This window comes from Sinohyriopsis cumingii, chromosome 14 (genome assembly GCF_028554795.1).
Source record: "Sinohyriopsis cumingii isolate HCF-2022 chromosome 14, ASM2855479v2, whole genome shotgun sequence".
Taxonomy (NCBI): Eukaryota; Metazoa; Mollusca; class Bivalvia; order Unionida; family Unionidae; genus Sinohyriopsis; species Sinohyriopsis cumingii.
In genome coordinates, this window is record NC_142974.1 from 9,539,548 (window position 1) to 9,557,589 (window position 18,042).

The window sequence follows — 18,042 nt, forward strand, 5'->3', positions numbered from 1 at the left end:
GGCCACCAGTGATATATATATATATATATATATAATTTGCACGTACATAAATTTGCATAAAATAACAGATGTTGCTATGGCTCATCGATTTCTAGGTCAATATAAAATATCTTCCAGCATCCGCAACAAGTCATAGTCATGTACAGTTTTGCAAAGACAACGGTTTTTCTGTTTTATTTGTTTGTCTTGTCTATGATTTGTATTTGCCTTAGAAAAGAACCCATTAAGAGTCGAAATCGCTTAGCCTAGTTAGATACTAGTATTGTACTGTTCGTAGTCAGTTTATTATATATATATATATATATATATATATATATATATATATATATATATTCATGCTGCATCACGTTTTAAGCATTTCGTATGGAAGTGCAATAATGACAGAAAAAAATGAGTTGTTAGTTGGAAAGTAACAGAGATAACAATTATATCACTTTTTACTTCGAGAGTTCGTGAACATTTTGACTGCATGTCTACGTCAATTAATCGAAATATATGTTAGAATTACATATTTTACTCTATTATCATTTGTTCCACAAATTGTTTTCGATATTGAGCGATTTATCTTTAGTAGCTTATCTCTCGAACAGAGAAAAAAAGTATCTTGAATATTATCAAGGAACTGTGTGTACTTAATGTCAATGTTTTCTATACGAACGAAAATCTACTCGGGCTTCGTTACCGCATGCAGAGTTACCCGAGGGCGGTTTATTTTTTGTCTTGAACGTTTTTACCCATGATCAAAGTGCATGCGGTGAGAAACCCAATTACCTTCAGCTCTCTGGCCTTGGATTTCACCAGAACCAGGGTATTTATAGAATAAAGTCTGACTGTATTATTACAGCACAACGAGTTTTGTCAGGACGGAGGGTTTTCTTAACAAAACAAAAACCATGCAAGGCAAACTATCTTACAGAGGGCTTTGCTCAACCAAGCCCCGTTTTCATTGTGTGTTGAAAAAGATGTGCCAATAACCTTGTTGGGAGCCGTCTTCAGTTGTAGAAGTATGTGAAATATACAATTGCATTTGCTTTTCTCTGTCTGCGTTATGTGATATTGTTTGATATTTTGGATGTTCCAGCATCTATCCTAAATGTTACAGATAGTCAGTCCTATGTCACATAACGTCATGCTATCAATTCGTTTATACGTTGCGTATATTTATGGGTGAATAATCTTCGAGTTCTCATATTTCAATGAGCTAGTCCTTGTTCGATACAGATTCCTGTACCAACCTGTTTATTCTAATAATCAAATACAGTAGTCCTGATGATATGGATTGAATATGTAATGAAGCAAATTCGTGTGTGCGTGTGCTCCATGTATATCATTGAATTCGTACTTAACCGTGTCTCGTTTATTACACGGCTGTAGTCGTTATATTTGTTTAGCTGAATTTAGACTGGGAGTCGTAGAACTTTGTGGGGTTTCGTGTAACCCGTGTGCTGTTGTCGATGGTGACGTTGGCTCGAAAGACGATATTGGTTTTCTCGCACTGAGGGACCAAACCCGCGGAACGAAGATGTCTCCCGGGAATAGGTCGGCTCTTAAAGGATCCTTAGGCAGACTGGGAGGGGCTGGCCATGTGTGGTGGTTCCTTGACCATTTGCCGAGAGCTGTGGAAATACCTTGTGATCTTCAGCTGGACGCCATGACATACACATGTTGGATTTTTGAATCGATATTCATTACCATTGTGCGAGTGAAATCAATAATTCCCTTATCACTATGCGCGTGAAAATTAGTTAAATTATATCCAACATTTTGATGAAAGATTATTATTATTTCTGTACAAATTCTATACTTTGATCCCCCTTGGTGCTAGAACATACATTATGTTCGTGTTTAAATTCTATACTCTGATTTCCATGGTTAAAGATCCATATATCAGCCAATATTTGTTTACAAGTTCCATAAGTTAGTTCTTGTTTGATTACCCATCGAAGGTACATGTTCTAATTAGTTCCGTCGAACAATATCATTTCCTTGTATCAATCGTTTAAGTGTTAAATCAATTGCTGGACTTTTTGGAGTATGGTGTCAGATTCATTCATAACTCAATTAGATGATCTAAAGACATTTCATTCACGAAACCGCTTTCAGTGCCTTCTCTAAATCCAACCCCAAGCAGGTTTCATCTTGTTACAAACGTAGTAAGATGGACGAATATGTCCACATTTCATATATTTGCCGGAGTCTGAAATCTTCAGCCGTCCTCCCAAGGTTGCAAATGATGGTTTTGTCATATAATTGGAAGAAATTTCATAAATGTGATAGCTGTAAAATTATATCCTTTTTTTACCTGTGGGAGGTTAGATATGTTGCGATTAGTTGCAACGTTGTGTCAAACTGTGCTGAAATATATAATTTAGATTGGTCAAATCCAATAGTAAGCAATTCTCTATAGACGTGTGTTTTCTGTCTCAATTTGTTGCATTCGCGTTTTTGCTTGTATGAAGTATAGTTCTTGAATATCAAAGAAAAATATTTATTGATATTCTTCTTAAAATTAAGGTACAAATCTTAGATATTTTTAAAGGTGAAAGGATAGATAATGGCTAGATTATCGGTACTTTAACAGACTTCTAGGGATAGTTATTACGAGACAAGTCTTTATTTTGATGAACACAAATGGGCTGAGAGAATACAAACTCGATACATACATAGGGCAATACATGAACAAGGAAAAATCGATACATATTGAAAGTATATACATCTTTGGAAACGAAATATCTCATAACTTTGACACTGATAGGAAAAGGACAGTTTCGTTTACACAGACATAGGCACATACACTAGTACACTCTTCTCCTTCCTCGCATGCATACACAGATTCTTTTGTTGAAAACAAATTTGGACAGAGATTCATATGGGAAACAAGAATTCAAAAACAATTTATAATATAAATGACAATTATCTGGGGATAAACTACTAGTGTTAACAGTAATAATAATAATGACAACAGCAAAAATCATCGTCATTGTTGTCATCATGATCTTCATCAAATATCACTTATTTAGAAATAGAATATTTTCAGTACAAAGGCCTAAAATATGTAAACACATAAGTTGCGTATAATTGTTATATTTTCTAAATGTATAAGTTCAATAAATTTAAACATATTTGGTTGATTCCGATAATACTTTATTAACTTAATTCTTAAATTCTTATATAAGTGTCACTCTAAAGTAAAAATGATTTTCGTCATTCATGTTTTGGTATATAAACAAAGTCTTCATTTGGTTGTTACGGTCTTTTCGATCCATATCCCTTTTTGTAAGTACATATGCGTATTATCCAAAAAACACGAAAGTTGACGAAGACAGTCCCATCCAAGCCTCGCTCGCTATAATTTATCAACAGTATATAATAAGAACTGAAATGATTTTTGTTGATGCATCACATAGGAACCATTGGTTTTACTAGCAATGCAGATAAAACACAACCAAAAACATCATCAACAACACACAAATAAGTCTTCTTGATTGTTTGTTTGAGGACACAACCGACTGATAACGGGCATGTCAAGATGTATCGATTCTGATTTTTATTGACATCGACTTAAAACATGTATATTCACTCTATAGCTGCTGACAATATGTGATGTCTACATATACGTTTATTTTCAGTGGGATTCTAAATTTTGGTCTCAACAAGTCGAATTTTGTCTGTGTCAGATTGTATTTCTCTGTTCAATAATAGATAAAAGCTCAATTTAATTTATATCAGTTAGCTCAGTTGGATGTTATCGCTTATTAGATTGCGATAAATCACTTAAAATGTCACATTTAATCACTTAATAATGATGCACATGAACAAGTTAGTTCAAGACAAACAAAATTGTGCAAAGGTTTCATAAAGATGTTCTTTTGCGGTAATTGACCGGTAGGAATGAATCCATTTCTTCTGTGCCGCTACTTTTCCCAGAGTAAAAATTTGAAATCTTCCTTTGGCTGTGTCTGTCATACACTTTCTCTCTATTCGATCGCCATTTGTAGCACGAGCAAGAACAAACGGAAATAATCTCATTCTGCTCCGGCCGCTCCTGTGCATTTGAGACCACGTTCCCATTAGATGTGATGACGTCACCGTCCAAACGAACGGCATTCTGCGCAGCAGCAGCAGCTTCCAGCTCGTCCCTTCGTTCATCTTCAGTGTTCATCGTTAAAAACCGAAGAACTAGTAAATTCATAGCTGCAGATATCACTGTCAAACCAAATAATATGAAAATCATGCTCATGGCCACATATTGGGGATTCTTCTGAAGGGCATCTCCTTTCTGGAGAGCCACAAAATCCCCGAACCCTATCGTTGTAAGGGTGATGAAACAGTAGTAGAATGCATCCACGAGATTCCATCCCTCATAATGCGAGAAAAGAAGAGCGCCGCTTGTGAGCACAATTGTTGAAAGATTCATTGTAACCAGGATAACGTTTGTTTCGGACACCTCGGCGTTCTTCATCTTGAAGCATTTCTTGATTTGTTTTAGCAGGTAGGTAACAAACACATTGAGTCGCTCACCAACACTTTGGAACATGATGATGCACAGCGGTATGCCAGCCAGGGCGTACAGCATGCATACAATTTTTCCACCCACTGTCTGTGGGGTGCTGTGACCATAACCTGAAAAGTAGAGGAAAGTAAATTCAGAGTTCTCCTACGCCACCAAATTCCTTAATATTACATCACTGCTTATGCGAGTGTATAATTTTCTGAGACCCGAGAATTGTCTTCGAAAATTAGTGACCAGACACCATCGAAACCTTGCACTCACAAATCGTCAGACAGTCCATCTTTACGTATGACTCAGATTCTCTTTAAATGCTTGTAAATTGCCAACCCATATACGTATATTAGTATTAGGTCCGCATTTTCTGATATACCTCTATTATGATCGAAAATTATTGATAAAACACAATCAAAGCCAAATGTTTCGATCATCGAAACCCGAACTGTGACTCAGTTCGTTGTAAAATAAAAATAATTGTAAAATACTAACCCATTTTCCAAGTCCTAGGAGTTATTGGAACGCGATTATATACTGATCTCTTAAAATAGTTATTTCTACCTAGCTCCTATAATTCCAAACAATTCTTTCGTTCGCCAGTGAGGACAAAAAGCTGTTTAAAGTTTAAAAGTTAGATGCATCTTAAAACCTGTTCTTGCAAAATAAATAGTTAACGCAGAGGAAAGATTCCATCAACCTTCAAAAATGGACGGCCTTGAGACAGAATCATATGAAACTGCTAGAGTATCAGTTATGCTAGAATTTGTTAGCAATTATTTTATTTTTTAAAGTAGAAAGAGGATAGCACAAAATGTAAAAGAATCTTTCATTGTTTGAAATATATTTTTGTGACATGACATCATCATATCGATCTGTACCATGGGCGCCCGCTGATAGGGGCAAGGAATGGGGTTGGCGCCCACCCCCCACGATTTCACCTCTAAACATGATTTGGTCTACGTCCGTAAAACTTGAACCACTACATGTTTCCCCTCCCTCTCTAAAGTAAGTATGCAGGCGCCCTTGGCCTGTACTAATATGTACTTGATTGTAATGCCGGTCTAACCATTCATCAATAGAACAAAAACTGTAGAACTTTGATTCTCCCACACGAGATCTGTAGACTTACACAGCATTACGTATCCGCCCGTCCGTACGTCCGTCCTTCATACCTTGGTTAAGGTTTTAGGGTATCTCAGACACTGAGGTCCGGGATTCTTATTCAGTGAGAAACGTTTTAGCTATTGCTGCGGGAGCAGTCTTTCTTATCGGCAATTTTTTTTTCTGCTTAGATAACCAGATACAATAGACAAACCTAAACACAATGCTAACTGCCAACAAAATATCATAAGTGATGCACATTCTTAATTTACCTATTATTGATCGAATACAAGCACTGAAAGGATATTATATGCATTACGTGTGGAATATAAAAAACAAGGGGCATTCATTGTTAATAGGTAATTTAGATCATCCTCGTACACTAATAATGCATTGTCATCACCGGAACTATTTTCCCGGATATTAACTTTATCAATTCCTTATTCTAACTTTATACTAAACCTAGAAAATTAGTATGAGTGAATAATAATAATAATAATAATAATAATAGTGTTTATTAATACAGGACACTGGCCCATGATAAATATCCATACCTCATGCGGTCCAAAAAGAAGTATTAGTGCGTAACGAAAGAACATCGTTTCAGCTGGAAGTGTTAAACACGAAAGTATTCATTATTGCATTTTTCGAATTGGGTGAGATACAAGTATATATTTCACAGTACCCACACAAACTAATTTAACGAGGACCCTAAAACCTGGATGGAGCAGGTCTTGTGATATTGATCTAGAGTTTTATGTACCAGGAGTCCATGTTAAAACGGTTTTTCTAATCCTTAAGACTTTTATATTAAACATTGCTAAATTAATCATCAGAACTTTACTATTATCTTTTTTTTATATAAAAGTCTAAAGTTTTCTAAAGTTGGATTTTTATATACAATGGTGTGTAAATGTTTTCTTCGTATTTCTCCATCATTTTAATCGTCATCATCATCTAGTTATTATTTTATGAGGATGGAAAGATTAGGGGCAAAAAAACTAGTCTAATTTTATTTGAAACTATTTAATTAAGCAGTTAAGGGAAAGTACCAAGAAATTTAGAAAAAAATCTGTTGATTTTATAGCATATCACAAATTTAAGATCTGGACATGCCGGCTGTATATGCTACAACTACAAAATCTGGTTCTACGTCGATCTCTGTGGGTCTTTTCACCTGGAAACAGTCACGTCTCATGGTTTGAAGAACAATGGAAGCATCTGGCAAACTTGAAATTAAACCTGTCGCCAGGGATCGGTAGTGTTATTCCTATCGTGTGTTCGGAAAGGTCTAGACTTTTAAATATCAGTTAAAATAACGATGGAAAGCCAATCCAATGGACTGTAATATGACACCTTTAGTGGTGAGATGGAAAGTCAGTACAACGGACTGTAACATGACACCTTTAGTGGTGAGATGGAAAGTCAGTACAACGGACTGTAATATGACACCTTTAGTGGTGAGATGGAAAGTCAGTACAACGGACTGTAATATGACACCTTTAGTGGTGAGATGGAAAGTCAGTACAACGGACTGTAATATGACACCTTTAGTGGTGAGATGGAAAGTCAGTACAACGGACTGTAATATGACACCTTTAGTGGTGAGATGTAAAGTCAATACAACGGACTGTAACATGGCACCTTTAGTGGTGAGATGGAAGTCAGTACAACGGACTGTAATATGACACCTTTAGTGGTGAGATGGAAAGTCAGTACAATGGACTGTAATATGAAACCTTTAGTGGTGAGATGGAAAGTCAGTACAACGGACTGTAATATGACACCTTTTAGTGGTGAGATGGAAAGTCAATATAACGGACTGTAATCTGAAAGCTTTAGTGGTGAATAAAGATAAAAAATTCTATCCTTTCTTTGAATCGTTCTGTAAATACGTTAAATGTTTAGCAATATTGTTTATTATCATAAAACGTATTCTTGACCTAACCATAAAATGCGAAATAACTATTGGCCAAATGGAATGCTTTTCATAGCGTTGGTTTATTCTAACCTCCTTTCCAGAAACGGGACACAAGTGGATCACCCTTCATATGCCTATGAAGCAGCCAGTCTGGTCATTCCTCCTTTATATTTTCTTTTTTATTCAAATACACTTATAAGTTTAAACCTACGGTGTACATATGTATCTTAAAATAAAAGTGAATTGATGCACTCAAACAAGGTGACTAAGACCTATTTCCCAGGATTTATTCAGCACTTCCAGGTATGCTAAAAAATAAAATGGCTTTTAAACTGTTAAAGAAATTTGATATACCAATACTAATGATATACCAAATTGTGATCCGCCGATGGCGCATTAATACACATATTTTGTTTGAACATTAGGTATGCTATCGCTTCAATATCCTCTAAATCTGTGATGAATTTCCACCTATTAATCATTAGCGTTGTAATAATATAACGATACAAATAATAATCCCCGTCTTCTAAATGAATTAAACATGGTGCAGAATTTCATCAAAATACCTTCTGTCCCCCCCCCCCCCCGTAAGTAAGGGAAAAAATAAGACAATGTGGAATGAGAGAAAAACAAAACTGAACTTGCACCAAGTAACCTACAAGAGAATTTCATCGAAATCCTCTCTGCTCCCCACCTCCGTCATGCAGAAGGGAGTAAACAGGAGGATGTGACTAATCGACCAGTAAAGAAACAGAGGGGCAATGAATAATCTCTCTCTCTCTCTCTCTCTCGATCTCGATCTCTATCTCTCTCAATCTCTCTCTCTCTCTCTCTCTCTCTCTCTCTCTCTCTCTCTCGATCGAACGATCGACCTTCGTAGAACGATACCAGCGAACATTCGTTAATAGAAACGAACCTGGCGGATTTTCGACATTGTATCTGGACCAATGAATGTGTCGCATAATAGAAACCAAGTGGGTTTTTGGACTAAATGAATAAGACAAACACAATGTGAGAAAGATGGAAATTTATGAAATGAATCAAGAAAAATATATGATGCAAAAATACAATGATTCTCTCACGCTCTCAACATACGATTGACTCAAATCACTCTACACAACAGTCATACATTGAAAATAAACCAAAAATTTGAAATCAATATGAAGTACAGATCCAAGAAACCTCATGGACTGCAGATACGTTTCAAACAGTATTTTACACTACAAGAGAGATTCACATAATCTCAAATATGAACTCCGATTAAGATTCAAAATAATCTTATGAACATAAAAATGCAATTGGAACAATAATTTAATCAAACGTATGCTTCTAGACCACTTGTACAGTCGCACGATTCCTTGGGTTGGCCCACACTCTTATCGGCCGCTCGCACCCTTTATGGATTAGCAACATGTACAGTCATACGTATACACGTACAGACAGCATACAACACCCTTCTGAATTTGCTACGTCTACGTCCGTGGCACAGACATACGTACATACATACATACGTATCGACAGCACGCAGCCTTAAATACTCTGGAAACTCCAGACAGTTCTAAGCAGCTTCAGATAGCTCTAGACATCTCTAGTAAACTCTAGTCAGCCCTGGTCATAGTCACAGTCACAACCATAGTGACAGTCACAATCAGCTACAATAAAACCAAACTGGTCATAATAATAGTTTCTGCAAAATCTCTAAATATATGCTAACACATTAACCTCTAATAGTGACTTGTAATTCGAAGTTCAAATCTGCGTTGTAATAAATGCATTATTACGCGATAAGACATTACAAGCCGAATAAGCTTCACATATCAAAGGAAATGTAAATGTAACACTTACCCCTATGGCTGGAGAACAATGGAGAGCGTACACTCCTTGACCAGTGTCGGTTTAGAAATTGGTCTTACTTAAATCCATAGGAGAGTGAGCAAAAGTCAGGGTAAAATACCCGGGCATATCATGTTATTAATGTCCCTTCGTCGCAAGTAATTTCCGGCGAGGTACATGTTAATACAGTCGCTTATCTGGAAAAACACTTATTCACCCTAGATAACGTTGTACGCATGTACAACGAGAAATAGTCAAATAGTTCAAAGCAAAAAACCAAGTAATTTTTTTTTTTGCCTAATTCTGTGACAGAATGATCGTGAAAATGTAGTCACATGAAGCGGAAAGGAGAAAGTCAGAAATGGAGGATATAAACATTTGTATGGTTAGTAGTAATGTTACATTATAATAAAGACTTAGATGAAATATAAATACATTTAAATGTTTGAATTACCTCCTGCCGGTTCCTCATCTTGCGTAGTTTACATTCCAACTCGTTTAAATATGCTAGACGCTATGTTCAAGCAGTTAACCATGCGATGTTTGTAGTGATCTACTTTCTTCATTTAAACCATCTTTCTTGTTTAAGTCTTAAGCATGTCTTATATTACTGAATCAATGTGAATGAAAATAGAAGCTCAAAAGTAAAAGAAGCAACTTAACAATTTGCAAAGCAGATTGCGATTATTCGCAAAAGGTTAAGAACTACATTTTGTAGCAGAAACACTGGACAGGGCTGTGCCGAGTTCATTTATTCCGTCAATACACATTTCTTGTAGTCAATTTTAACTGCGTTGGAAATGGAAGTATGTGTATTTGTATATGATATCAATAAAATATATGTATAATATGTACGCTCTGTCTTTTGTTTACCACTCGTATACATTTTTCATCAATAGTGAAGCAAGACGCATACCGAATTCGACTGATTGATGAAAATAAAATACAGCAATGCTTACCATTTGAAAAGAGGCAATTGTCACCAAAATATTCTGTTCAAAATAATATTAATTTTGGACACATGGGATACCACCCCCGTGTTTTCATCACTCGTGATATGTCGTCCTATTCTGCGTACAGCTTTGAAAAGATGTAATATTTATCTACCGGGCTATAGAAATGAAATACATTACTTTGGACTGTTGCTGTCAGCAGTTCCATCGAGTAATTATGTCAGGTCTATAGCTAGTTTTAAAAAACTCAGCGTAAAAATGCCAATAAATGGCAAGAGATATTAAGCAGACTAAAATGATCGTGTAAATAAGTTAGTAAAGTTACACATTTTAAAAAAAAATCAGCTATAACGTGGAAGAGAAACAATAATGAATAGGATGCAATGTGTTTACAACGTCTTGTTTATGGGGAAAAATTACTATAGAATTTAGAAATAGACTATAAACCGAAGAATTTTTGAGAATTTATGTTATGGCGGCAAGTTGACACGTTGGGTAACAGGTGATTATGTACGTGTGGGACAACTTGCAAAATTGGAAATTGGGACTAAAATGCAGTATTGCTTTAAGGTATATATTTCCATCTTTTATATAATGCATTTATTTGTATGATTCTAAAAGATGCATAGTAAATCGGATTTTCTGGGTTAACGGTACAAGAAGATCATGGAATGGGTCTTTATATTGACATTTAGAAATCACATTTTCATGTGCATTTCGAGTCGAAATGTGGAATATTTTTGTACACTTTATGAATATAACATTCCTTGATTAAAGTACTATCATTCGTTCTTGATACAAAATGGATTTTTGATCCAAAATAACACGTGATCCAATGTTTACACAAATGACGTATCGTTGCGCAGGATTAGCCGACATGGTGGTGGTGGTAGTGTGTGTGTGTGATCGGACTTTTAATGTAGCTTTAACAATTTTTCAGTCATATCGCTACGATGTCTGCGGTGTGGCAGTTTATAGTAATGCCTAGCACTGGGGCATCATGCCGCAGAGATGATATCCCACCCAGTCACATTATCCTGACACCAGGCCGACCAGTCCTAACACTAACCTCTTAATGCTGAGCGCCAAGCGAGGCAGCTGTTATTACCATTTTTGTAAGTCTTTGGTATGACTCTGCCGGGCATCGAACCTACTACCTCCCGCATCCGAGGCGGACGCTCTAACCGCCGACATGGGGTACACACACACACACACACACACACACATATATATATATATATATGTGTGTGTGTGTGTGTGTGTCTGTGTCTGTGTGTGTGTAAATTTTATCAAAAGAACAAGTACTCATAACATTCGTGACACAAAATATTTTAATTTCCCTATCACTCATTTCTTCATCAAGTCGAGTCGAATTATTAAGAGTTACATTCTTTGTTAGAACTATCCTATCCATACAAGTTTCGTAGGAAGACAAAAAGAATGAAATATCAGACGAAGAAATACAAACAAATTCGTACCGCCCTTGTCAAGAGTTATTAAGAGTCGTAGAATATATAAGCTGAATCAATTCAAGTTTTGTGACTCACCAATTGTAGTTACCACAGTCAGAGAGAAGAATAAGGATCCGGCGAATTTCCACTGTACCCCTGAGTAGTACGGTATTGTCTTCATGACGTTGCGTTTTAGAATGGCGTAATCGTCATCGGATATGTTATAAGTGGTGCGAATTTCTTTTTCCTCTTTCCGTAAGGCGATGCGTCGTTCTCTCTCAAAAGTTGACTCCAGTGCGTCAAACATGGCTGCACCAACTAACAGGTACGTAAACGTGCACACAATTAAGGACAATGTCCGAACATTCTGTTTTTTAATTTCCATGTTTTCTGTCCGAATTCCACACCACCGTCAAGGAGAGATGGTTTACTCTTTCTATTTCATCTGTAGGAATATATATATATATATATATATATATATATATATATATATATATATATATATATATATATATATATATATATAATTGTTTATTTGTAATACAGGCCACTGGCCCATGATAACTATCCATACATCAAACGTACAAAAAGATGGTTTAGTGCATAACAAAGGAATATCGTATCTATTGGAAGTGTTATACATGTAAGTACTCAATATCAATATTGCATGTTTCGAATTGGGTGATATACAAGTATATATTACATGGCAATCACACAAACCAATTTAAATAGAACCCATAAACCTGCATGGAGCAAGTCTTGTGATATTCATCTAGAGTCTTACATAGCAGGAGTCAATGATGAAACGGTTTCTCTAATCTTTAAGGCTTTTATAGTAAACGTTGCTAAATCGGTCATCAGAATTTTACTAGTATCATTTTATATAAAATTCCTAAATTTTTCTAAAGTTGGATTTTTATATACAAAGGAAGGTAAACATTTTCTTCGTAATTCTACGTATAATGGACAAGTATTAATAAACTGGAATTTGCTTTTCGATATTAACAGTACAAATTTGACAGTCTTCGTATACCTTCATATCTTCCCATGTTACCTAAGATTGGCAAGTTCCCCACTCAAAGCATTGTGATTAGCAACAAAAATCATTATCTCCTAACAGTTTTAGATATCTTTGACAAGTGAATTCTTCTCCCAATGACCTATAGAAATGCAGACATTCCATCGACTTAATCTCAGCATTTGCCTAAAAATATCTTCACAGCTCTGGCTGAACAATCAAAGAAATGCATTTTCATCATTTACTCCCTGAGTACACGAAACATTGCCCAATTAAAATGTAAATAGAAGCTTTGAAACATAGTTAGCCCAGATATCACAATTATCTCCCCATTTTAACTGTAAATTGTAGTATTGTTTAGGATATCAGTTTTCTGTCTCTTTTAGAATTCTTAGCAAATATTTCAAAACACGTGTATATCTTATACTCTGCATACTCATTCTTCCAAATTCATTATATACAAATGCATCTGAGTAGACTTAGATGTACCAAGAATATATTTACAAAGTGATAAATGACCGTTTTTAATATCATTGGTATCGCACTCCCCCCCCCCCCCCCACCTCAGACATATAATTAAAGCTGGGAGCTATATTCGCGTCAAACAGACGAAGCAATCCAGATACGGGTAATCTGCCAAATTTCGAAAGACTTGCTTCATTACATGAATAGCCTTCAACGCCTGCAAGGGCTGAATTTTCTGGAAGATATACCAATAGTTTTTGTTTTCTGAAGAAAAAAAATACGCATCCTAAATACCTATGATTCAATGACTATGACTTACTTTGCTGAGTATCACTTTTCTTAGCTTCTAAGATAATCACCTCTGCGAAATAAAGCCACTCTTTTTTCCATACTCCCTTTCAATTTCCACTTTAGGCAATATGTATTCAGCCTATTGAACATATTTTGCGACTGGTGAGCAGATATATCAAAGGCGATTAAATCGTCTGCTTACAACAGTGAAAATAATTCTAAGGTTTCTACCGACACTCCTGTGTTTCCGTCAGCTAAAATAGTTTCCTATCGTTCAAAAATAAATAAAAAGGTAATGGCGATAAACCAAAACATTGGCTTACGCCCTCAGGACAATTAAACATATCGGTAATACGATTGTTAGACTTATCACATGGTTTTACATCATTATAAATTGCCCTAATGATTCTTAAAATTGTTCCAATTATATTTTCACTACCTAGCTTTTGGTAGTATATATATATATATATATATATATATATAGTCAGTCAGTCAGTCAGACAGACAGACATACAGACAGATAGATAGATATATAGAGAGCGTTAAATCGATAAATAAGGAATGATTTAATTGCATATAATATTAAATATCAACAATTCGGCCCGAATCCGTATAAAATATGTAAATAATCGTAAAAGAAAAAAAAGAGTATAAAGAAAAAAACATTGTATTCACGATATAGTGGATCTCAAATAGGTAATGATATCATATTGAATTTGTTATACGTTTTTAATAATGACCAGCTTTCACGAGCCTTGGCCAGCAAAAGCTGGACATTATCCAACGAGTTGCATAAATTTAATATTAAATCTTTACCCATTTGAGATTCTTTTTATCACAGTTTTTATTTCCATGGAAATTTTTCAGATAGAAAGAAGAACGAATCATTTTGTTTATTCTGACAGACGTTGCACGTTTCATTTGTTTTTGTTCGTGAGAGATAGTCCCAAACATCGTTGAATTAGTATTAACGTTTTAAAGAAGATTATACCTTTAATATAATCTATAAGTCAAAGAACAAGCGTCCTTCCAAACAAACACAACATTTTACACAGACAAAATTATTTTTCAACACAGAATCTCCAATGCTCGAGATGTGACATTGTTTGATGCTGTACCGGTTAGAATATAGTAGACTGTCCATGTTTACATAACCTAACATGTTACTTTCACAAATAAACATTACATTGTTGCAATATTCATTTAAAAGAAGGTTTCCTGGATGCAGAACTTTTCATATTTACTGTAATGTATTTGTAACCAGATATTTGCAGTATTTGACTTAGAACAGCAGACTACAGAATATGTAAACAAATTTCATTTTGAGTAGGAATTGCATCATTTATGTACCGCGTAAATATGCATTGGTTGGATAACTTCTGTCAGTTTGGAGACCGGTTTATGTCCACGTTCTTCTGTGAACAGAGATGAGTTTAGTTGCTTATGTTAACTAACATGTAAACCACGCTTGTATATAGGGTGGATTCCATGCTTCAGGTTTACCGACCCAGCTTACATTTGCTATAAACTGAGAAATACCTTTAGTTTTACTAGTTGTTGTTGTTCTTTTCTTGGGGTTTAGCCATTTTTCATGTTAAGGTATATTATAAATAACAGAATAAGCCCCTGCTGTGGTAAATTACCCATATTCAGACAGACGAGACCATTTTTCCTTTCGCGGATCGAATCAAAATATGGCGGCCAAAATGTTCATTGACAACAAAACATTCCAGAAGGCGGGGTTTAAAAAGTTTTCCCACGATCGCAACCAATCGGTAAAGAGAATACTACACAATAATTTCATGGGTTTATTTGGACTAATTAGAATCATGTAAAGTGGTATGTATGTATGTATGTATGTACGTATGAATGTATGTATGTACATCAAGACATAAGCAAATAGAGGTAAAATGCTTAATTTTTACAATATCAATTTTTTAGATAAGGAGCTGACTATTAAAAAAGCCTAAGACCTCGGCGTGAATATTATCACGCGACAAATTTAAAGGCACAAACGTTGCTTCCATTAATCGCCTTTGACTACATGCAGATGAGAATTAAATATGAACAGACAATAAAGTTGTATGTGCAATGACATTAAGAAGCATACCCCTTTCCCCACAAAAATGAATAACGTGATATCGCCGTTGACAATGAAATGCATGTAGTTGCATTGTTTTTGTTTTTGTTTTTAACAGTACAAAGTTTAATATGAAAAGTCACAAATAGCATTTCATTGACTAAGATTGAGAAGTGAGAAAAGAATCAACTTATTGTCTGGGTGCATATTCTACAAGTAAGTAATAGGTATCACATAAAATGATATGTTTAAAGCGATTTAATATCTTATAGTGGAGTGAATTCAAAACAAAAAAGGACATGTTTGAAGCAATTAGATGTGTTTAAGATCGTGTGGATTCCACAGAAAAAGGATATGTTGAAGGCAATTTGATGTCTTTAAGGTTGAGTGAAGTCCATACAAAAGGACATGTTTAAAGCAATTTGATGTCTTTCAGGTTGAGTGAAGTCCATACAAAAGGACATGTTTAAAGCAATTTGATGTCTTTCAGGTTGAGTGAAGTCCATACAAAAGGACATGTTTAAAGCAATTTGATGTCTTTCAGGTTGAGTGAAGTCCATACAAAAGCACATGTTTAAAGCAATTTGATGTCTTTCAGGTTGAGTGAAGTCCATACAAAAGGACATGTTTAAAGCAATTTGATGTCTTTCAGGTTGAGTGAAGTCCATACAAAAGGACATATCTAAAGCAATTTGATGTCTTTCAGGTTGAGTGAAGTCCATACAAAAGGACATGTTTAAAGCAATTTGATGTCTTTCAGGTTGAGTGAAGTCCATACAAAAAGGACATGTGTAAAGCAATTTGATGTCTTTCAGGTTGAGTGAAGTCCATACAAAAAGGACATGTGTAAAGCAATTTGATGTCTTTCAGGCTGAGTGAAGTCCATACAAAAGGACATGTTTAAAGCAGTTTGATGTCTTTCAGGTTGAGTGAAGTCCATACAAAAGGACATGTGTAAAGCAATTTGATGTCTTTCAGGTTGAGTGAAGTCCATACAAAAGGACATGTTTAAAACAATTTGATGTCTTTTAGGTTGAGTTAAGTCCATACAAAAAGGACATGTGTAAAGCAATTTGATATCTTTAAGGCTGAGTGAAGTCCATACAAAAAGGACATGTGTAAAGCAATTTGATGTCTTTAAGGTTGAGTGAAGTCCATACAAAAAGGACATGTTTACAGCAATTTGATGTCTTTAAGGTTGAGCTAAGTCCATACAAAAACTACATGTTTAAAACAATTTTGATATCTTTAAGGTCCAGTGGATGTCAGAAACGAAATCACAAGCGTTAGTTATAGAGAAAGTGAAATTCAAGACACGTGTTTGTTTTTTTTTTAAACGGATATATTTTTCGTAATGAATGACTTTTTTTATCAAGATGTTGCCTCTGTCGTTTAAATCAATATAATGGATTTTTCAATTTCATAATAAAAGTTACGCTATGTCACCATGTGTAATACGATAACATTTTTTGTACATTATTATAATATCTTGCTTACATCTCCGTGTATGACGTATGTTGTGGTTTGGTATGTTTTAAAGTTAGTCGATAATTAAACCGCGTGGGATGGATACTTAATTAAATAAGACCGAAAACTACGTGGCATAGCAGCTGAAAAATACGTGATGGGAATTATCTCAGGAATCGATTTTTTTCCCCTCAGTAACAACCATCATTTATCTCGCTCGGTCTAAGTTATACTGTGAAAGACGTAAACATGTAGCATCATCGGAATTCTTTCCGATTTCGATATAAAACTTGCTTGATCACGGAAATGTCTTTTATATTTACTATTCGAATAATACCGACTGCACAAAATAATGCATTTCACTCATAGCTGCAACTCTAAGAAAATATATCCAATTTTTTGCTCACGAACTCGATACAATTACGACGGAAGATTCTGCAATGTTAATATATCCGATTCAATACAGATCCATATATACATGTACATTCTACAAATAATGCCATTTAGACATAAATATAGGACGGCAGATCATCTCTGTTCTGTATATAATTTGTTAGTCGCACCAATACTTGTTGGCAACATAAATATGTCGATGAATTCAGCTTGTCAATGGTCTATTACTTACGTCAGTGAAGCTACAAACAAAACTCGTCCTTCTTCTGTCCCAGATTATGACAATGTGATATACACAGGCAGAATTGTCTAGCAAGCTACATCTCTAACATGTACTGCAGACTTTATCCCTCCAGATGTGTCGGAAAAATGCCGAGTCCTGTCAGAATAATTGCTACTCGCGTTTCTTATTGATTGATGTTGTGCCTGGCTCGAGAGGGATGTGCGCATCTCAAACAGGGAAGAGATAAAAGGTAGCACACCACTAACAACTGAATTCGCCGTTTCAGATGAAATGTTAGAGAACTCGTTGCAGTCACATGATTCTGTGACGAAAGAAGGA

At 35.3% G+C, this 18,042-nt stretch overlaps 1 protein-coding gene across 1 annotated transcript; it reads right to left on the minus strand.

Annotated features, from left to right (window-relative positions):
• Window positions 1–2,472: 2,472 nt before the first annotated feature.
• On the minus strand, window positions 2,473–17,919 carry LOC149783199 (two pore potassium channel protein sup-9-like). The gene is made up of 3 exons (XM_089931430.1): window positions 17,713–17,919; window positions 11,863–12,211; window positions 2,473–4,623 (listed from the first exon to the last, which is right to left on the minus strand). Exons 2-3 carry the CDS (start codon window positions 12,149–12,151, stop codon window positions 3,854–3,856), a joined length of 1,059 nt encoding a protein of 352 aa, XP_089787556.1. The 5' UTR covers window positions 12,152–12,211; window positions 17,713–17,919; the 3' UTR covers window positions 2,473–3,853.
• Between the last annotated feature and the right edge of the window lie 123 nt (window positions 17,920–18,042).